Genomic DNA, 22,676 nt, shown 5'->3' on the forward strand with positions numbered 1-22,676 from the left:
TTGCCTCTTTCCAACCTTCTTTCGAAAAGGAGGTGTCCCCATGTTTTAAAGATTCCAACGTGAAAATGGATACATGAAAACAGAAGGTCAAATATAAAGGCCCAAATCAGATGAGGTATCACTGTCTACTTGGAGAGCCAAAAGGCACCCCCTGACACACACCACAGCATTTGAGGGAGTCTTTCTTTCCACCACAGCATTCCCTTTCTTATTCACTACCCTGGGTTTCCTTTTAGCTAGGGATGGACCCCAGGGTGGAGGGTGGAGAGGGGGGATCCAGCAGATTTATACAAAAGAACTTGACCTGAGTATTCAGAGAAGTAAGGGGAGGTTGGAAGAGGTGGGGAAGGTGGGGAGGTAGAATGATACCAGAGCCCCTTCTACATAAAATACCCACATTTCAGGTGACCCAACTTATAACTTTCCCAGACTGACGGGAAAGCCACTGTTGTAAAAGTTGTCTTTAAAAATTATACATACACGCACACACACTTAGACACACACATACACACATACATGTACATATTCCCCCTTGGTTTGGTCTGTAATAAGAAAGGGTCTCGGGGCTCCTGGGTGGCTCAGTCAGTTAAGCATCTGCCTTCAGCTCAGGTCATGACCAAGCCCCATTTCAGGCTCCCTGCTCAGCGAGAAGCCTGCTTCTCCCTCTCCCACTCCCCCTGCTTGTGTTCCCTCTCTCGCTGTCTCTCTCTCTGTCAAATAAATAAAGAAAAATCTTAAAAAAAAAAAAAAAAAGAAAAAGAAAGGGTCTCTGGATCACCAGGCTGCAAGGCCCCCCACTAACAGTGGGGTGTGAGTGGGCCTTCGTAGGTCTGTATCCCTCCATGGTGATCAAGCAACTTTTCCCCTATTTTGTCAGATAAACAAGCCGTGCATTGTTCTGTCCACCAGTCTGTGTGCAGGCTTCCCTTCCTGCTGAGCTGGCCAGGATGAGCTTGGACTCCTTCATATGGGGCAGGTGGAATGTGCTGTTCAGGGGGAGGCTGGAAGAACCACAGAAAGTAAACAGAGCTAATCAAGGACACTTTTGTGCTTCTCCTTATCTAAACACTTTTCAGAAGAGGAAAGAGCCTGCAGTAGGTTATGGCCCAGACCTCGGATTAAGCACAATCCCCAGCAACACAGGCCATATTCTCCTTCTTGCCCTGGGTTGGGGCCGAGCCATGGTTCTCTTTCTCTGTTTGCCTCTAAGTATTGCTTGACAGGTCTGCTGGGAGCCAGGGTTGGAGACAGGTAGTGCTGTCAGAAGATACTGGGGTGACAGCCCACCAGGGCACTCGTTCCAGAATTTTTCTCCTTCCCTCTCCTCATCTCTCACAAGTGTTTTACCAGAGGACTCTTCTGGGAGCTAGCTTCTGGCTTATCTGCCGCTTTCACCTGCATGTGCCCATCCTCCTCTTGCACCCATGCCAAGTTCTTATTTTCTGAGTGCTTGGAAAAGAAGCAGTCATCTTGGGACGCCTGGGTGGCTCAGTCGGTTAAGCGTCTGCCTTCGGCTCAGGTCATGATCCCAGGGTCCCGGGATCGAGCCCCGCATTGGGCTCCCTGCTCTGCGGGAAGCCTGCTTCTCCCCCTGCCACTCCCCTTGTTGTGCTCGTGTCCCTCTCTCTCTGACAAATAAATAAATAAAATCTTTAAAAAAGAGAAGCACTCATCTTTACCTTCCCCCAAACATAGGAGGTTATACTTGGTCACCTAATCTGGAACTCAGCAGTGCTAAGGGAGAGGATACCCCTTTTACCCCCACCTCTCCCCCAGCCTCTTTCCCAACTCCCAGATTGGCCAAACTGCTTGTGTTCCTCTTTTATCTTCCTTTGCCTATGGATTTTTCAAGTATATGCTGTCTGTGCCCACCTGCCCATCCTATCACCTCATCTGGTGACTCCCCAACTCATCTGCCCACCCCGCCTCCCCTACCTCAGCAAGTCCCAGGAGCATGCTTGCACCTCTCGTCATAATTTCCTCAACCTCACCTGGCTACTGAGAGGGCCAGACTACTGTCAAACTCTTTGTTCTTTATTTTGTTAGGAAGTAGGGATCAGCAGGCCTCATCAGGGAAGCACTGTTAGGCTCTAGGTTGCTGAGTGGAAGGAGGAAGGCACTTGGTGACCAGAAGATTAGGGAAGGCTGGGCATCGAGGCCTGAGTAAGGACAGGAGAAGAGACTGTGTATCCTGCTGCTTTTTCGGACCAGGGGTTATCCTTCAGTGTGCCATTAATGGTACTGTATTGTGTATTGTCAAAGAATGGTGATCACGCCAGCAGCATCCGCATTACTGCAGAGCTTGTGAGAAAGTCAAATCTGGAGCCCACTCTAGACCTACTGACTCAGAATCCACATTTTAACAAGATGCTCAGGCTATTAGTATGCCCACTAAAGTTTGAGAAGCTCTGAGTACTTGAGTACTAGGTTTGGCTTTTGAACATTCATTCATTCATTCATTCATTCATTCATTTATTAGGTTTTGTATTCAATTCCAGTATAGATACAGTGTTATATTAGTTACAGGTGGACAATATAGCCATTCAGCACTTCCATACAATCGCCGGGGCTCGTCCCAACACGTGCCCTCCTGAATCCCCGTCTCCTATTTCACCCATGCCCCCAGCCCTCTCCTCTCTGGGAACCATCGGTTTTGAACCTTCTTTTAACTAGTCCTTTCTCTTTCATCTTCATTTGGCTCGCAAAAGTTATTTTTCTTGCTATTAACAGTACTTTGCCCATGACTATTTGGGGTAGAAGATAATATTAACAGCAGGCCCCATTTATTGAAGGCCGGCAGGTGAGAAAAATGGAAGGTCTGTGACATGCCCAAGGCCAAACAAGGAGTGAGTGGTAAAGCTGAGACTCCAAGCCAGATTGATATGCCCATAAAATCCCCAGCCTTCCTCTATACGGTACCAACTACCAAGGGAGGGCCTATAGGGCTTCTTTGGATGGCACCTGCCTTTTGGAGAATAGACAAAAGTCAACCCAGACTTCCCTGGGTGGTACAGAAGGAAGAGAGGGAAAGAGGCCTCCGGGCATGATTTCCGCAGAGAGGAATGGTCTGGGCATCCTTCTTGTCCTGAGGGGGCTCACATAAGCCCTCTTGGGCCAGAAATTGCTGGACTTAGGACCAGAGGCCAAGGGAAACTGGAATGGGGATGAGGAGTATTACAAAGGGAAACCCCCGACTCTAAATCCCAGAGAGAAATTAAACTCTGATGCCTGACTTGGGGCTTGGGATATGCAACAAATTCACGTGGGGTTGCTCTCGTTTCTGGCTGTCGCACAGGTCAGTGAGGACATCATCTGAAGCCGCAGCCTGGGGCCCAGGACTATGACGTCAGAGCATGCTATAGCTGGAAGGGTTGTTTGTTTCAATGGAGTCCAATGTTTTATTTTGCCGAGAGGAAACGGAAGCTCAGAGAGGGGGAGTAAGTTGCCAGAGGTCAGAACAAATTCATGGCAGAGCCAGGGATGCTGACTCCAAGCGCCACTAGTCTGGAGTTGGGGTCTCTGCTGCGAAATGAGGTTTTCCTTGGATCAGCTCAGGTGCCCACAGGAAGTGCAGATCCTGTAAAATACGACCCAGACTGGTTTGTAAGTCTTTCTGTCTCAGAAGGACCTTCCCCTTGGAAAATCTCTAGGTCACTTGCCCCCAGCTATGTAAAATAAGCCGTAGTCCTTCCTACTTGCTCTTCTGGACCTGGAGGCTGCTAGGCTTGGCTGATCTGGGCTTCCCTTTTCTGGGGCCCAGCGGACCTACGGAGATGGCTGGGTGGGGTCAGCTCAGTTCAGGAAGCACAGGAATTCTTTTAAGTGTGTGTGTCTGGGGTATTTTTCTCTCTCACTTACGTGTATTTTTAAAAATTCTTTTTAGACACTCGCTTTATCTTTCCCAAACATCATTTCCTTGCTCCTTTCCTGAGTTCTAGCAGTGGCTGGGGGCCCAGCTTCCTTATTGGCCCCTGAGCTGTGGAAGGGGGTGGGCCAGGGCCCAGAGGAGGCTGGAGTAGGGAACAGGGGGGCTGTTTATGCTGCTGGAACTGCCTTTCATCCTTCCCTTTGCCACCAGGGTGCTGGCTGGTTTCTGGAGCTGCGTCTTCACTCCCATCCCGCTCTCTGACACTGGCTTTCAGTCCCTATGGCTGTGGCCACATCTAGGTCCACCGGCTGATGGCCATACCTTGCCTTCAGTGCTACTCCTCTCTGTTCTCGGAACTGAGACCTGACTGTGCCTGAGCCCCTTGGATCACACTCAGGAGCTGGGGCTGATGGCTCCTCATCTCAGGAGGTCTTAACAGGAAGGCAGATGGGTCCCAGCTAAGGGAAGATCCAGCCTGCAGAAAGGAACCCCGGGGCCTGGCTGGAGGGATTGTTGGGCCCCTGAGCTGGCCGGATACCCAGCTTTCTCCTGAGCCATCTCCCCACCAGGGGCAACTTCCATGGTAGGTACTGCTGGTAGCCATGGCTGCTGCCTCTCTCCCACCCCCTTCTGCTTTCTTTCTTCAATATCCCTTTCTTTCTGCTTCCTAAGAAAGGAACTTTGGGATAATGAATGGTTGAGTATGTGCTAATGACAGTACCTGAGCCAGCCTTGGAAGAAAGGGCAGGCCCCTGGCACCATTCCTTCCATGGTGAGGGCCTGGGCCTGCATGATTGGTGGTTGGCATTTTCTTTCCTCTCTGCTTATTTCTCTTCACCCCTCTTCCCCACTGCGTAAAGAGGGTATGGTTTAAACTCTAGGACCACCGGGACTTTCCTTTTCTGACTGCTTCTTGTGGAAATAGCTAGGAGAAGCTACAGATACACCAGCTCATTGAGACAGGTCCCTCTTTGGGGAGGAGGGGTCCTGTGGTATCCTAGAAAGGACTGGAGGTTCTGAGCCTCACCCTCATGGCAAAGCAACTTCAGCTTTCTGTGTCTCTGTTTCCTCATCTGTAAAGTGGGGATAATAATAGCTCTTACCGATAAGGTTGGAGTGAGGACAGAATCAACTAATGGATACAAAGTGCTTAGTGCTTGGCACATCTTAAGTATTCAATAAGTGGTTGGTCCCTGTTTTTTTTTTTTGTTTTTTTTTTTTGAGTTCATGGTATGTCAGGCACTATGACAAGTGATTTCAACACATGATTGCATTTAATCCAGGCTATAACTCATGAGTAAGGGATAGTTATCTTCCTCATTTTACAGATAAAGAATCTACAACTCAGGGAAGTGACTTGCCCAAGGTCACACAGCTAGGAGTGGAATGTAAGTATGGACTGTCTCCAAGTCTAGGGATGTTTAGGAATAATACTAGACCAAGTATCAGACCCTATAGATAGTTTCCTCTCCTTTCCAAACTAGGGCTAAAAGGCCCCAGCTCTAGCTGCAGTTCCTCTGCTAGGATTTTTCTGCCCCCAGTTTGTGGTTTTCTCCCCATGGTCCCAAAGACTCTACTGCCTTGCTTCTGTCTCCTTTGGGATTGTTTCCTACTCCTGGAGAAACCCTAGCAAGTAGGGGCCTTTGTAAGCTACGTTTCAAAGTGTGACAAAGGAGTGGTGTAGCAGAACCTTGACAGTGGGTAGACAAACCCAGTGGGAGTACTCTTGAACCGTCGAGAAGGACAAGTCTGAGCTGATAATCCTTGTTATAGACTATGTACTATTTACTGACCACTTGTTATGCATCAGGCTGTACCTCAGATGCTTTGAGAATATTATCCTTAATCCTCACAATAACCCAGCCAGGTAAGGATTATTTTTCCCTTTTTCAGATAAGAAAATCAAAGCTCAGATGGGTTAAGGTGACTTCTATAGAATCACGCATCCAAAGTGGTACAGTTAGGATACGAACCAAGATCCATCTACTCGTGTCTGTCTCCTTGCTTACTGGCCCAATACAGTTGGTGGGATGAAATGATGATAAGCAATGTAAAAACATCATATTATTATGGGCCAAATTGTGAGGACTCGATTACTAAGGACAAGCACCCGGGAGGACATGGTACTTGAGCAGTACCTTGAAGAACAGGTAGGATTCAGATTGACAAAATGAGAGCGGGATTCCAGGCAAAGGGGACAGTTAGAGTAATAACTAAAATTGGTCGAGGGATTACCAGACTTTGTTCTAAGCAGCTGACAAGCATTGTCTCATTTGTTCTTTACAACCGCACGAATTAGGTATTTTATCCCCATTTTACTACAATGGAAACTGGAGCTCTGAGAAGTAAAGTCACCTGGGTAACGGAACAGAGCTCCTAAGTGGTAGAGCTGGAATTCAAACCAAGGTGCTCCATCTCCAGAGCCTGTGCTAGATTCTGTTGGAAAACCAACAGCAAAGGCACGAATTTGGTTGCAGGACATGATTGGAGCACAGCCATGGGAGATTGGACTGGGTGGGTAAAGCTATCTTACAGACGGCTTTGAAAGTCGGATCCAGTTTATATTTGATGCAGAACAGGGTAAGAAATAGGGAGACAGCCAAGATTCTTGAATAGGCCAGTGCTGCAATTCAGTGGGTGTTTGACACGATATGATCTAAAAGCAATGACTGGATGGCACCTGGGTGGTTCAGTCGTTAAGCGTCTGCCTGTAGCTCAGGTCATGATCCCAGGGTCCCGGGATCGAGCCCCGTGTCGGGCTCCCTGCTTAGCGGGAAGCCTGCCTCCCCCTTCCCTCTGTCCCCCACCCCCGACTCATGCTCTCTCTCTCTCTCTCTCCCTCTCAAATAAATCAATAAAATCTTTAAAAAAAATTAAAGCAATGACCAGAGGTGGAATAAGGGGAGACTGGCTGACACAGTATTTCAGATATAAAGTATTAAGGGCCTGGACTAGAACAGAAGCGGCTGGGCGCCTGGGTGGCTCAGTTGGTTGAGCGACTGCCTTCGGCTCAGGTCATGATCCTGGAGACCCCGGATCGAGTCCCACATTGGGTCCCTGCTCGACGGGGAGTCTGCTTCTCCCTCTGACCCTCTTCCCTCTCGTGTTCTCTATCTCTCATTCTCTCTCTCTCAAATAAATAAATAAAATCTTAAAAAAAAAAGAACAGAAGGGGTTGGTGGCAGTTTCTGTGGAGAAATGTGATTATGTGCAATAGTCTCAATGAAAATGAGGAGAGGGGGAGAGAGAAGCCAGAAAGATATAAAAGAAGACTCAGTAGAACTCAGTGAGGGATTGGAGGGTTGGGGAGAAAGTGGTATCAAGGCTGACCACCCACATGTTAAACCCTGGACGCAGAAGAACTTCAGAAATCCTGGATATGGAAGAAGGGCCCAAAATAAGAGAGGTACCCTGTTCTCCACTGTATTCTCCCTCAGTGCCTGAAGCATAGTACATAGTAGACACACATGGCTCATGGTATGTAGCAGTACATAGTACTTCCGTGAGCTGCTTTATACATAGTTGTTAATGGGTGAGTACCACCTAAGAGTAGCTGGAAGGATTTCTAGCATCATGGCTTTGTGCACGAGACTCTGGAAGAGAGCCCCCACCTCCTCCCCCACCAAGGTCTTCTTGTGCTTCAAGCCTCCCTGCTGGGTACTCTGAAACCCATAATAGAGCACTATAGTTAAAAGTGGGGGCCTCACTTGGCTTTTCTCCCCATAAATCCTAGCCAGGGCTGCTGACCTGTGGCTCTGGTTCCTGACCTTTGACAAGCAGCTTCCCTTGCCCTTCCTTTCACACCTCCTTGTCTGTGTCTGGCCTGTTACCACTCAACCCATGTTTTCCCCAGCAGGGCCATTCTCCTCAGGACTGTCTTTTTAGGCCTTGGACCTCTAGAGCCGTGCACTTCTGGGATTTTCTGTGTTTCCGCTGGGGTGAGGGGCATTCCCAGCTAGGATGGAATCCAGCTCAAGCCTATTCATTACTGCTCCTGGGAGGTAGAGAGCTGATTTAACACACTAGATAACAAGCTTGTTCAAAACAGAGCCCCTTATCCTAGTCAACTCTGTACCCTCAGTGTCTAGTATGGAGCTTGTCACAGTAAATAACTGCAAAAATTAGTAAAGAAGCCATCCTGTCTCTCTCTCACATCTCCTTATTTATCATCCTTTTCTCTTACTCTGTCTCTCATCTCTCTCTGTCACCCATTCCCCTTTACTATGTATTTCTCTATAACGTCTCTCAGTTTTCTCCCTTTCTGTCATCTGTTTTTCTTGGTATCCTCTCTCAGTTTTTTTTTAAAGATTTTTATTTATTTATTTGCGAGAGAGCGAGCTCGAGCATAAGCAGGCAGAGGGGCAGAGGGAGAGGGAGAAGCAGACTCCCCGCTGAGCAGGGAGCTGACGCGGGGCTCGATCCCAGGACCCTGGGATCATGACCTGAGCCGAAGGCCGACGCTTAACCGACTGAGCCACGCAGGCGCCCCGATCCTCTCTTACTCTTATCTCTATCATCCACCCGGTCCTTCTGACATCTGTCTGTTTCTTGCTCACTTGCTTTCTGCCCCTCCCTCCCCTACCTCATCAGTCTTCTCCTAATCTTCTGGTGCAACCCATGTCCCACGTGTGCTCTGCTCTTCCCCATGTCATTCTTCCCCACTTGCGAGGGCGGCATCTCTTCACAGGGCATATACCAGAGGATAGGAATGGGTCTTGCCTAAGCCAGTCAGGGCAAAAGTAAGGCAGCGGCCTCCAGCCTCAGACCTCAGACCCTGTGGTTGCATCCAGGGCCTTGGCCTCAAACCTGTTTCCCTTTAGGTACCGTGCTGAGCAGCCAGTCTCCTCCGTCAGCTTTGCCCTGCACCCTTCACCGCTTTGTGCTATGTTCCCTGGCAGGAGTTGGGGCTCCTTGCCCCCCTCTTTGCCTACAAACACGGGCGTCTCACCTCTGTACCCATCTTAGCCTTCACTCTCTCGGGGCCTTCACCAGGCTTTATGTGTATTCGCTCTCTTGCTCTCACTCATCTGTAAGCTCTCAAGGGCAGAGACGGTATTTGACTCATGTCTGTATCCCCAGAGCTGTGCACGGACAGTACATACAACAAATGCTTATCAAATGAACAAGTGAAAACTGGAGGATTCACAGCCTCGTGTTGACTTGTTTGAACTTCCCAATCACTTGCCTCTTCTTTCATGGAGAAAAAGTAGGAAGACTGACCAGATTGATTTTTTTTTCCTCAAAGAAAACTTAGGGTAGCTCACTGTTTACTGGGCAGCCGTACTCATTTCTTCCACAGATACTTACTGAGCATCTACTATGGTGTCTGGCACTGCTTGGGATACACCCGCGAGCAAAACCGCCCCGCGGAGCCAACATTCCATGTAGCCACACCTCACCCTCAGGATGAAGGAGATTTGAGTGCTGGGAGCTGAGGAGGGCCACTAAGATTCCTATATCAGCTCCTTGCAAGATGTTCTCCTTCATTTAAGGGAAAGAGCGGGTGGGGGGCGGAAGCTGCATGGGAAGTGATTTCAGCCCTGGTTCCCTAAGCTGACTTCCTGTCCCTTTCTTGCTGTAGGAGAAACGCCCCTGTCAGTAGGCCGCACTCATGGCATGTGGCCAAGCTGCTGGAGGGATGCCCTGAAGCGGCCACCACCATGCATTTCCCTTCTGAAGCCTTCAGCTTGTCCTGGCATTCCGGCTGCAACACGAGGTGAGTCTAGAACACCCCCCCTCAAGGTGGGCGGGAGGGTGGGCAACCCGGCCATGGCCCCTCTTCTGCTCTAGTCCCCGGGGATCAGACGTTGCAGAGCCCAGAGCACTGTAATGGAAAACGGAGTGGGAATCCATAGTCCCTGGGTTCTAGTCCTCGGCTACTTACTGCCAATTCTCTATGACTTTGGGACAGTCCCTTCCCTTCTAGAAAATGTTTCCTTGAAATACTTACCTCACGTGGCTTGCAAGACACCACACTCTCCTGCTTCTCATCCTACTTCAGCGGCTGCTCCTTTGCCCTCCTTTCCCCTGGTTCTCCCCCATCCCCCCCACCCCACCCTGCCCGGTCTCCTAATGCAGGAGGGCACGGGGGCTCAGTTCTGGTCCTCTTCCCTAGCTACAGTGACTCACTGGTGATCTCATCCAGAGTTCATCAGCTCTGTCACAGAGCCAAAGCCTTTAGACTGGGCACCTCCCTGAATAACAGGGTCTACTTGCCATGAGGATCTCTCAGTTCAGTGGGGCCTGGTATTGCCTTGTTGTCAAAACAGCTGCCCAGAAGAGGCAGAGAACTTTTTCTGTGAAAACTCAGAGCGAGCAAAGCTGACCTTTCCCTTCCACACCAAGATCTTCCCTCTCAGGAGGAATTTCTGTTGATGAGGCTCAGGGAAGCCACGTGCTGAGTCTGCCCCCAGTCAATGACTTTATTTGGCTTCAGAAGACCGGGGCTCCGAGCACAGGCGGAGGCAGTTTTGTTCTGAAAGAATACACTGAAACATATTCTGAGCTTGGCTCCTGTTTGAGTGGGGGTGTGGTTGTTTGCAGCAGGAAGGGTGGCAGGGTGGGTGGCAGGATCCCTTGCCAACAAGGGACTGATGGATTCTTAGCCCAGAGGTCAAGTGAGCAGAGTGGCTAAGGGGCGAGCAGGGAGCGAGGATTAAGGAAGGCTGATCTGAGGGTCTTGTGGGCCCCTGCCCCCGCTCATTTCTGGCTTTCTGAACTGTGGCCTTTCTGAGAACAGTCTGCGACCTCTGGGGTTCTAGTCATCGGGAGTTACTGGCATGACTTGGCTCACTTGGGCTTTGTTTGTGGGAAATGGTACTTAAAATTCAAGATTGTGTCTGATCACGGTCCCTTCCTTGGTCTCCCTGGTTTGGCTTTGCTGTGGGGGGATGAGGGAGGGAAGGGTGGGCAGCAACTCTAATGTCAACAGTAGCAGTACAGAGGGTGCTGATAACAAATAGCAATTAAAACAAAAAGCAAACGAGCAGCAGCTAACGTGTATTGAACCTTTTCTAGGTGCCTGGACTGTGACAAGAGCTTCACGTTTATTAACTGATTTCACCCACAAAGCAACCCTCTGATACAGATATTATTATTAGTCCCATTTTTTAAAAGATTTTGTTTATTTGAGAGCGAGAGACAGAGACAGAGAGGCAGAGCAAGAGCCGAGGGAGAGGGAGAAGCTGACTCCCCACTGAGCAGGGAACCCAATGCAGGGCTCGATCCCAAGATCATGCCCGAGCCAAAGGCAGACGCTTAACTGACTGAGCCACCCAGATGCCCCTTCTTAGTCCCATTTAACAAATAGTATAGCAGAAGAGCTAAGACACTGGGCTCATAGAGGCTTGGGTTCAAATTCTAGCTCTGCTTCTTTAGCACCTTCATGAGCTGGTCAGTTTACCTCGCTAAGCTTGTTTTTTGGCTGTAAGGTGGCGATAATAATCTCTCCCCTTCACTTTGAAATGAGACATCATAAAGTGCTGGCACATTGTTGGCCCTTGGTAAATGGTCAGGCTTCCTAGTATCAAGAAGAAAACGGGGCGTTGCCGAAATTCCGGCCCTGTCTGGGTCACAAGCTACAGCTGGGTGATCTTGAGAAAAATCACCTCCTCAGAATCACTTCCTTTTGCAGGGCTTGCTTTACTCCAGCCATTCTCAAACGTGTAGTCGCTGGACCAGCAAAGAGTACCAGCATCACCTGGGAACTTGTTAGAAGGACAAATTCTCAGGGTGCACCCAGACGTAGCACTCGGGGGATGGGACCCAGGGATGTGTGTTTGGACGAGCCCTCCCTGTGCTCCCTGATGCACATTCAAACTCAGCAGCCCGCCCATTTACGAAATGGGCGGGCTGAAATTGAATCAACCCCTTAGAGACCCTGTCTGATACTAATATTCTATGATTGTCTCTCCTGGCCGAGAGCCACATGCTGACTCCCTAAGGACGGTGACAGGCCAGAAGCCATTCTAGACTCACTGGCGGCAGGGAAACAGCATAAGCCCCAGTGGAGTTCTTACACTTTTAGTCTCTGGGATCTTGCCCTCTCCTGCTCCCGTACGTTGTCTTGTGTCCCATTTGACCACATCTCTGTGGCGCCCCCGTGTCCATATCTTTCGCTGTTTCCCTTGCTTCCTTTGTGGCCTTATCGCCTTCTTATTCGCGGCATGGGTGTTCTGCCTTCTCTGGGTTGTTCTGCCTTCTCCCGTGGCAGGGCTGGCCAAGGTGGGAAGGGGATCGGGTCATTTGGCTGACTAACCAGTGTGCCCTGTGTCTTGCAGTGACGTGTGTGTGCAGTGGTGCCCACTTTCCCGCCACTGCAGCACTGAGAAAAGCAGCTCCATTGGCAGCATGGAGAGCCTGGAGCAACCAGGCCAAGCTACCTATGAGGGCCACCTCTTGCCCATTGATCAGAACATGTACCCAAACCAGCGTGACTCAGCCTATAGCTCCTTCTCAGCCAGCTCAAACGCCTCTGACTGCGCCCTTTCCCTCAGGCCAGAGGAGCCGGGCTCAGCAGACTGCCTCACGCAAGGCCCGGGGCCAACTAAAGCCCCTGATGGCCAGCCCAGTGTGACCGAGACCTCAGGAGGTAGCCGGCGCACCGACGGGGGCCACCTGACTCCCAGCTCCCAGATGTCATCCCGCCTGCAGGAGGCCCACCCCGCAGGGCCTGCCAAGGCTGCCGGAGGTCCACCACAGCCTCCAGTGAGGCGAGATAGTCTCCAGGCCTCCAGAGCCCAGCTCCTCAACGGAGAGCAGCGCAGGGCTTCTGAGCCTGGGCACTCGTCGCAGCAGAAGGAGAAAGTGAGCTTAGACACTGTGCTATCCCCAAGGAACCCTAACAGGTTCTGCTGCCTCAGCGGGCAAGACCAAGTGACAAACGAGGGCCATCAGAACTGTGAGCTCAGCCAAGCTCCTGAACCCAGCCAGCAGGACTCTGAGCGTCTACTGATGGAGGCCTCAGCCAAAGCGGTCGGATTCCCAAAAGTGTATGACAAAGCTTCCAGCAGAGATTCCAGCCCCCTCAACAAGGCTTCAGCCGAGCTAGCTAAGGCTTCTTCTTTTGGCAGCTCTTCACACGTCACAGGACCCACAGGGCACCGCCACAGTGCCCCGGAACAGCTGCTGGCGTCCCACTTACAGCATGTACACCTTGATACCAGGGGCAGCAAGGGCATGGAGCTCCCAGCCGGGCAGGCTGGCCATGAGTGGACTCTGTCACCTTTGCATGGCAACCATGCAGGGAAGAAAAATCCATGTGCCCCTACAGGAGGAGCCCAGGACCAGCACAGCAAAGACGGAAAGGCCAGGCAGGTGGATGATAGGCCCTTGGGTTCAGGGCATCCGAGCCCAAGCAGTTCCCCACACACAGAGGCTGACGGACACCCTCCGGAAAAAGGCTTCCAGGACCCAAGCAGAGCGTGCCGAGCAGGCAGTGAACTAGCCAGCCAGCAGCCCTCCTGTGCCTCTGGATCCCTTGTTCCGCAAGCCAGGGATTGTTCTTCAACCACTAAAGGAGCTGGTAGCACAGGGGCCACTGAAGAAGGGGACAGCGAACCCAAGGAATGTGGCCGGGGGGGTGGTAGGCGGAACGGAGGGCCCCGGGGCCGCTCAGTCCAAAACCGGCGGAAGAGTGAGCGTTTTGCTACCAATCTGCGTAATGAAATCCAGAGGAGGAAGGCCCAGCTCCAAAAAAGCAAGAATCCCTTGCCGCAGCTGTGTGACACTAAGGAGCCAGTGCAGGAGACCGAGGAGCCCCTAGAAAGTACTCCACCTCCTGCCTCCAGCTCATCTCTTCTGTCCTCATGTAAAAAACCACCTGGCCCCAGAGACAAGCTCTTCAACAGGAGCATGATCCTCAGGGCTCGGTCTTCAGAGTGCCTCAGCCAAGCCCCGGAGAGCCATGAATCTAGGATGGGTTTGGAGGGACAAATAAGCCCCGGCCGGAGGCCTGGCCAGCCCTCCGTGAGCCTGAACACCTGGTGGAAAGCATCGGACCCCTCCTCCTCAGACTCTGAGAAGACAAGTGTTCACCGTGGAGTCCGTGGAGGTCACTGGAGGTGGTCTCCAGAGCACAACCTGCAGCCACACGTGACACTAGCCGTGGAAGGCCCTCCTAACCCAGGTGACAGCAAGGAATTGAAGGCTTCTGCTGCCCAAGCTGGGGAGGAAGCCATCCTCTTGCCCTTTGCCGACAGAAGAAAGTTCTTTGAAGAGAGTAGCAAATCCTTATCCACATCTCATTTGCCAGGTTTAACCACTCATAGCAATAAGACTTTTACCCAGAGACCAAAACCTATAGACCCAAACTTCCAGCCGATGAGCTCCAGCTATAGGGAATTGAGGCGCCATCCGATGGACCAGTCCTACCATTCCGCAGACCAGCCATATCGTGCCCCAGACCAATCCTATCATTCTCTGTCACCCCTTCAGCCAGAAACCCCCACCTACTCAGAATGTTTTGCAAGCAAAGGTCTAGAACAATCCATGTGCTGCAAGCCACTGCGCTGCGGTGATTTTGATTACCGCAGGACCTGCTCTTACTCCTGCAGCATCCAGGGAGCCGTAGTCCATGACGCTTGCATTTATTGTTCTGGGGAACTCTGCCCTGCTCTGCGAAAGAGAAACATGATGCCAAACTGCTACAACTGTCGATGCCACCACCACCCATGTGTCCGGTGTTCAGCTTGCTGTCATAATCCCCCGCACAGTGGCCCCGAGGATGGTAGCCTGGCGCCCGGCAACACCTGGAAGCCCAGGAAGCCGACAGTGCAGGTGAGGCCTTGGTTCTTGGATGGGTTTGCTTCGTTATTCTCCCGGTGAGGAGAAAGCGAGGGAGATCCCTGGAAAATATCACAATTCCAATCCCTTGAAACTGTACAGACCCTGGCTTCACCAAACGCTATTTTCATAACCCTGGGCAAGACGCTCGGCCACCACAGTTGCAGTTAACCCAACTTGAGAGTTAGGTGAAAATAGCATTTTCTTCACAAAACGGACAGAACCAGGATTTGTATCCTGACTGTAAAACGGGTATCTGAGTGACCTTGAGCAAGTCGTGCAACCACCAGAACTTGCAATCGCATGATTTTGAAAGGGCAAAAGAGAGAATTTTTGGCTCATAAAATGGCCAGTGCTGAGAAAAGTCTTATGACCTCATCTCTAAAGACGGGGGGAAATAATGGCTGCCTCATAGATCCAGTTGTAAGGATCAAAACAGGCCCAGTGCCTGACAGAAAATAGCACTTATTCCCTTCCATTTCCTGCTTACAAACCACTTGGAGCGGCAAACTTTGCAGATGTCCCCCGGGGTTCTGCTTTTAGAGATTTGACCTGTCTGGGTTTCTAAAGAACAAATCCTTATGCCCTTCTCCAGCCTATCTTTGTCAGAGACCCAGGGCTAGACTAGCCGTTGCTATGCCCTGGTTATGGCCTACCACCCCAACACAGGCCACCACCATCCCCCAGGGTACTTCTGACAGGATCTCCTATGTCCTTCCTGATCCCTGCCACATTCCTGCCCCATGGCTTCCCTAGCACCACCTTTTGGCTGGCGCACTCAGATCAGAAGTGAATTCCTGTGTCGAAATGTTATTGCCTAGGCAGACACTTCTGAATGACTCAGTGTATGAAATTTCTCAATACACATTCTTTGAAAAAAAGGAACCTTAGGGGTGAAAGAAGCCTTACCCTAAAGAGTATATACTATTCCTTTTATGTAACATTCTAGAACAGCTCTTCAGTGGGAAACAAGTTCAAAACAGTGGTGGCCTACAGAAGGTGCCACAGAGATTGAGGGGAAAGGCGTGAGGGAACATTGTCAGATGCTGATAATGTTCTGTATCTCGGTAAGCGTTTGAGTTACCCAGGTGTATGCATTCATGAAACCTCAACAAATGTACACTGAACATTTGCGCATTTCACTGGAGGTAAATTTTGCCTAAAAACATTAGAAACAAATATCAAACTTTATTTAATGATACATATGCTGACATTTTTGAGCTATATTGATGTACACAACTTATGGTTTTCAGCATACAAATGTGGCACCTATTTTGTTATTTATCCTTAGGGTTTCATGTTTTTGATGCTATTGTAAATAGTATTGTTTCCTTAATATCAAGCTCAAATTCATTTTAATACTATATGGAAATAACAATGTAATTCTGTGTGTTGGCCTTGTGTCCTGCAACCTTGCGGAACTCACTTATAAGTTCTGGTAGCTTTGTGGTAGATTTTTAAAAATTTTTCTACATAGACAATCGTGTCATCTGCAAATGAAATTGGTTTTTACCTTCCTTTCCACTGTGTATGCCTTTTTTAGGGGAGGGGGGCCTTACTGTGCCATCTAGGACCTCCGATACAATGTTTCATAGAAGTGGTAAGTGTGGCCAGTGTTGCTTTGTTCCTAATCTTGCTCTGTTAAGTTTGATGTGATCTGTAGGTTTTTCGTAGATGCCCTTTGGCAGGTTGAGGAAGTTCCTTTTCATTCCTAGTTTGCTGAGAACTTTTATCAGGAGTGGATGCTGGATTTTCTAAAGCACTTTGTCTATAGCTGCTGAAATGATCCTTTAGTTTTCTCTTTTACTCTATTGATATGGTGAATTATAATTGATTGATTTTTGAAATAAGAACTAGACTAGCATTGCCAGATTAAATCCTACTTGGTCATGACATAGTATCCTTTTTCTATGTTACTAGATTTGATTTACGAATATTTTGTTAAGGATTTTTGTGTTTATGTTAATCAGGGATTTAATCTGTAGTTTTCTTATATTGTCCTTGTCTGGTTTTCATGTCAAGGTGCTGGCCTTACCAAATACGTTGGGAGGTGGCCCCTCCTCTTCCATCTTCAAGAAGAGTTTGCATTCAATTGGTATTATTTCTTCCTTAAGTGTTTAGTAGAATTTATCATTGAAGGCATCGGGACCTGGAGTTTTCTTTGTGGAAAGATTTTAAGCTACAGATCCCATTTCTTTACTAGATATAGGTCATTTCGGTCACCTATTTCTTCTTGAGTCAAGAAATCTTTCTACTTCCTTTACGTTTTCAAATTTCTGGGGATAAAGTTGTCACTTACTTTAAAATACAATAAGAAGGTAAGACAGATTGGTGGACGGAATGAGGAGTGAACAGGCAGTTTTAGTAAAATATTAATTGTCACATCTAAGTGGTGGATATATGGGTAATTGTATAAATTTGTTCAACTTTTCTGTATGCTTGAAAAGATTTATAACAAAATGTTGAAGCAAAGAGGAGAGGAAATATAAGATAATGGCTAGAGGGCACTGATGCGGGAACCAGACCGCCTGTATTCAAATCCCCAAGCTTTCCCATCTCGAAAAAACACGCAGGTGATAGTACCTACTTCATAAGTTGGTTGTGAGGATTAAATGATGAAACATGTGTAAAGCCCTTAGAACAGTGACTCCTGGATAGTAATCATCTTGTAAGTGTGAGTTATTTTCTCCTAAAACCAGGGGAGATTTTGGCTTAGCTTGGAACACTTGCCGAAAGAAGGTTCCACAAGTAGACAGTAGAGAAACGGGGCTGAAGCTGGAAGAGAGGAAGTGATGGCTTGCCGAAGTGTCAGCCCAGAGCTAGTAACTCCATAGGGGAAGGAGGTGAAAGTTCCAGGTTGCAGCAGTTGGCAGCGGCAATGGAGGTGTGCCCACACCATGCCTCTCCTTTTGTATCCTGAGGGAGGGAGACACACTGGGCCCCCAGTGCCTGTTAGACCAGCTCAGCAGGTCTGCTTAGACACTAGGCTTTCAGATACGTGGAGCCATTTCATGCCCATTTCTACCCTGCCACCTGACCCCACACACGTACACACCCCAGACAGAGGGAAAACTTGCAGCATGGGATAGGACACCCCGGCTCAAATGACCAATTGTATGACACAAGGTATAATAGGATCCCCGTTTTATAGCCAGGGAAGCTGAGGCTCAGAGGGGTCACCCATCTAGCAAGTGGCAGAGCCCAAACTTGAACAGCATCATTGTAACTAACATTTGAGTATCCGCGGTGCACCAGGTACTCATTTAGTCCTCGATACGGTGTCAGGAAATAGGTCGTGTTATTATGATGATCTCATTATGAAATAGCTGGGGGACAACAGCTAAAGAAAAGCTGAGTACTTGGCCTGAGGTCACACAGCTAGAAAAGGGCAGGTGTGGGATTTGAATCCATGTCCTCTAGTTTCAGAGGCCAAGCTCCTAGTTGTGCTACCCTGTCTCTCCATAAGCTGACAGAAAAGCCCAGGCCCTCTCCAGCACGGCAGGATGCCTTCTGGCTGTATGGCTTCCACTGGGGCAGCCGGCGAGCCCCATCTGCAACAAGCCGAAGGGATAAGTGTCTCATTGGTTCAAAGAGCACAGGCGATTTATGGCAACCTAAGTGGCTCAAAGGAAAAAAGGAAGGTGATATACTGGGGAGCTGAGAAGGAGGCTGCAAATTGGGACAGGACTTTGTTTGGTTTGGCCACTGCTACTTACTGAGCACTTTCCACAGGGCATGGACAGGAAATCCTGGCTCCCACTGTGGCTGAATGAGTAATAGTGTCTTTGAGGGCAGGGACATCTCAGAAGGGCGTCGAGACAGAGTCTGAAGTCTAACAAGTGGTCAGAGCTGCTCTAACATGACAGGTACAGGCAGGGACCACTCTGGTCTTGGGAAAGCTATAAAACCTCATCTTTTCTGTGGCTCCTGACATCTACAGCCTCCTACATGCTGAGCGCTGTGCTAGGCATCCTCTAGGCACATCCCGCTTTGCTCTCTCACTCCTGGGAAGCCGGCAAAGCTTGATAGCATAGTCTTTATTTGCCAGATAGGAAACTGAAGTTCAGAGAGGTGACATAACTTCCCTCAAATAACACAGCTAATAAGTGTCTCAGCCAGAATGACTGACACCAAGTATCTTACCCCCAAAAGGGAGTAAATTTTTGTTTTTTGTTTTTTGTTTTACTGGGCAAAGTTAATAAAACTTTGAACCAGACCAATAATAGCCTTGGAGGGAGGGAATTTGGAAGATCCATGAGGTTTAGGAAAAATTGCGCGTTCCTGGTGCGCTAAGCTCTAAGTTGCTAGATAGAGGATGCTGGATGCAAAAATCGGGGAGAGTGCCCGAGGCAAATTTGCCTCAGGTTTGGAGCTAGAATAGGAAGGAAAGGACATTTTTTTTTTTACAAATAGCCTCTGTGGCTTGGGCTACAGAGTAAAGGGTTGCTTGGGCAAAGCCCTTAAGGAAAGAATGCCCAGGGTGGAGAGTGTGCTCCCATAATGTGGGGAATGCGGCACCTGGTGCTGGGAGGAGAAAAAGGAGGAAGGGCCCCTGCAGTACAGGGGGGCCCTGGCATGCGTGCTCTCCATCTGCCGCACCCTGGGAGAAGGCTGCAGCAGGAGCCTCGGGCTCAAAGCCCCCTCAAGGGCCAGGGCTTCCAAGAAGATGCTTTCTATGTTAGAAGAGGCAAGAGGAACGAGCAGGTTCACCCAGCAGAACAAACAAAAAGACCTCCTTCACAAGAGCCAGAGCAAACAACAAACGTGCTAAACTGGTTTATAACGTGGTTTGGGAGGGGAGTGCAGAAAGAGAGGGAAACACAGACTTTCTAGAGCACACGATCCAGGTCCCTGAGTGCTCTCTTTAGTCTCTGCATGCCCCCAGCTGTTCACCGGGCCTCCTGACAAGAAAGGCAGCCCTCCAGGTACTTGTTTCTCTAGCCCGTGTGGGAGAGTAGAAGAAACCCACTTGGCGGCGGGCGGGGGGGGGGGGGGGTCTGGCCAGGGACGAGCTCCTGACCTCTTCACAAATTTTTGAGGCCATCTGGATACCTGTCTGCTCAGAGCTCCCTAACTTATCAGAATTTTGCCTTGCAGGAATTTCCTGGGGACAAATGGAAACCAATAACAGGAAACAGGAAGACCAGCCAGTCAGGGAGGTAAGTGATCCCTCAGGGAGTTGGGGTGAGTTGGTGTCTCTGAGGCTTCTATAGAATTGCTAAGACCTTGTGTTTGCTCAGTTTCCTTTGAGGAACCCGGCCTGGTGTCCATACCAAGAACTTGATACCATAGATGTAATCTAGCCCGCCCCCCAGGCAGCTGGGCTACAGACCCATCTGATCACTAGGACATTTTGGAACATGGAGTAGTCAGGCACTATCGTGGGACATTGGGCCCATCAGCTCAGAGGCCTGGGGCAGGCCTGCCCAGGCGCAAGGACGTGTGGGAGCAGATCATGCCGAAATATAGATGAGAAGGCATAAACGATGCCCGCCTTCCCAGCAGCCATTGGGCAACTGGAGAGGACAGAGAGGAGGTAAGACCGTCCGGCTACCGCTGTGCCTTTGCCTCAGTTGTTGGAGGCACTTGTTTCTTGGGCTCAGCCACCGTTCTTTTTCTAGGACTTGTTGAGAACTTAGGGTCTGCTCTTGAAAGTCCGGGGGCAGATCATGCTAGTGATAGATTAAAATTCCTGGAAGAAGGTAGGGACATTTTTGCAAATGGCACATAGGGCTTGGACTAGAGGGAAGAGTTTCCTGGGCAAAGCCATTAAGGAAAAAAAAAAAAAATGCCCAGAGTGGAGAGTCTGCTCCTGTAATGTAGGGAACCTGGCACCTGGAAGTCATGTTCCCCAGAGATGAGCCTGCCTGCTATAAGGAGTGGAAAATTACTTTTGCCAGATTGCTCTCCATAAGCCTGGCAGGACGCTCTTTTTTGTGAAATTCCTAAATCATATTGATTCTTTAACTCAACCTCTAGAAATGAAGGGGGAACAGGGAAGAAGGCCCTTAGCCATGCCTCTGTGTGGGCACCAAGGGAAAGGACTAGAATCTGGGTCTCTTGACCCCCAAAGAGCCCAGGGTTTTTCTGGGGGGGTCTACATTATCCCCTGTGATTTGGTGAGATAGTCAGGAATAATTTGGGCTTTCTGTTGACTCCAAAGTCTGAGAAACCTATCAGTTTCCTGGTTGGCCATGAAAAAAGGGAACATTTATGAATAATCTGTCAGTCACGTGGCTGGACCCTTTTTAACTCATGGTCTCATTTATTCTCCACAACAGTTCACTTTTTACCTATTTTATAGGTGAGGTCCAGAGAGATTATACAACTTAGCTGAGGTCACATGACCCAGTTTTGTCTGGCCCCAAAGTTTATGCCTTTCCCCTTATAAGTGCATCAAGTAGGATCCCTAAGGAAACCTTTCAAAGGGATCCCTCAGCATCATGTCTTAGAAGTCTGAGGCCTGGGTGGGTGTGCTATGGGACTCTATGGATGATCAGATTCCCCTCTGTGGACTGACTTGTACCATGTCCTTAGAGAGATCATTTCAGTCTGGTGGGTCTGCTGAGTTTCCCATATTAGACTGAGCCCTTTGAGAGCGGAGACCACATTTTGGCTGTAGACTCCTCTGTGCCTAACACAACGCCTGACTCAGAGAAGTTGCTCAATCGGTATTTGTCACTGGCTTACCAACTGAAGAAACACAGCCTCCTCCACCATCAAATGGGTGAAATGACTCAAAAACAATAATACTAACTAGCCTTTCTTGAGCATGGTGCTCTATTCTAGGCACCATTCAAAGCACTTTACAAATATTTACAGCTGACCCTTGAAATGACACAGGTTTGAATCACATGGGGCCTCATCCATGAATTTTTTTTCAATGAATACAATACAACACGATGAATGTATTTTTCGTTATGATTTTCTTAATAACATTTTCTTTTCCCTAGCTCGCTCTATCATAAGAATATAGCATATAATACATAGAACATACAAAATATGGGCTGATTGACTGTGTTATCAGTAAGGTTTCCAGTCCACAGCAGGCTATTAATAGTTAAGTTTTTGCAGAGTCAAAAGTTACACATGGATTTTCAACTGCTTTGGGGGGGTGAGGGGTGGTACCCCTCACCCCCCGTTGTTCAAAGGTCAACTGTATTTATCAGCATAACCTTAAGGGGTAGTTATTATTAGACTCTCTGTTTGACAGCAAGAAGAGACTGAAGGATACACAGATAAATTCATTTGCCTGACCGTCCCACAGGTCTGGTAAGTTGCCCAGACCCAGGTAGTCTACCTGTAGAGACACTGGACTAACCTACAGTGCCTCTCCAAACTGGTTCTCTTACCAATCAGGCAGTGAGGTCAGAGGACTTTATTCAAAATCTAGTGTATGTACTGCCTTTTTTCGAAGCAAGCAGGGGAATATTAGAGAAAGAGCACCAGGAAGCACAATGCCTGCCCATCCACAGCTTGAGCAAGGAGGACTAACCCACACAAAGTTAAGTAGCAGTAATAATAAATTACCACTTACAAAACAACCTATGTGCTGCCAGCTAAGTTACACATATTCTGTTATGTTTTATATGCCCCAAAACTCTGTCAGCTAGGTTTTATTCTAACTAGGGCAATGGTTTTCAAACTTGCATGTGCTCTGGAAACACCCGGAGGGCTTGTTAACGCACAGACAGGTAGATCCCACCCCTCCCACTCAACCCCTGCCAGAGAGTGTGATTCAGGAGGTTTGGAGTAAAGCTCAAAATCTGCATTCCTAACAAGCTCTGCCAGGTGATGCTGACCGCAGCTGGTCCTGGGGTCACACTTTGAGAACCACTGACTCAGATAAAGGAAGTGAGGTTCAGAGAAGTTATGGTAATTTTAGTGAAGGTCTCACAGCTACTAAAGGGACAAACCAGGACTGAAACCCAGCTCTTGCTTACTCGGGTGAGTGGCCATAAGACAAAAAGTGTCAAATACATGGTTCAAACAAGAAGCATCTGGCACGTGGTACAGGGCCAATACA

General features: G+C 49.0%; 1 protein-coding gene across 5 annotated transcripts in view; it reads left to right on the top strand.

Annotated features, from left to right (window-relative positions):
- SHROOM4 (shroom family member 4) overlaps positions 1–22,676 on the top strand; it is a 218,882-nt gene that overhangs the window by 165,939 nt on the left and 30,267 nt on the right. For 3 of the 5 annotated variants that reach the window (XM_073901797.1, XM_073901798.1, XM_073901801.1), the window contains 3 exons: positions 9,450–9,584; positions 12,148–14,644; positions 19,748–19,809. In XM_073901797.1, the coding sequence (XP_073757898.1) occupies positions 9,450–9,584; positions 12,148–14,644; positions 19,748–19,809 (2,694 nt within the window). Of the gene's footprint in view, positions 1–4,055; positions 4,452–5,196; positions 5,257–9,449; positions 9,585–12,147; positions 14,645–19,747; positions 19,810–22,676 lie in introns of those variants that run through there. The other 2 variants (XM_073901799.1, XM_073901800.1) reach the window with 2 other exon arrangements.

This window comes from Callorhinus ursinus, unplaced genomic scaffold (genome assembly GCF_003265705.2).
Source record: "Callorhinus ursinus isolate GAN/ISIS: 27379988/994484 unplaced genomic scaffold, GSC_fseal_2.0 scaffold16, whole genome shotgun sequence".
Lineage (NCBI taxonomy): Eukaryota > Metazoa > Chordata > Mammalia > Carnivora > Otariidae > Callorhinus > Callorhinus ursinus.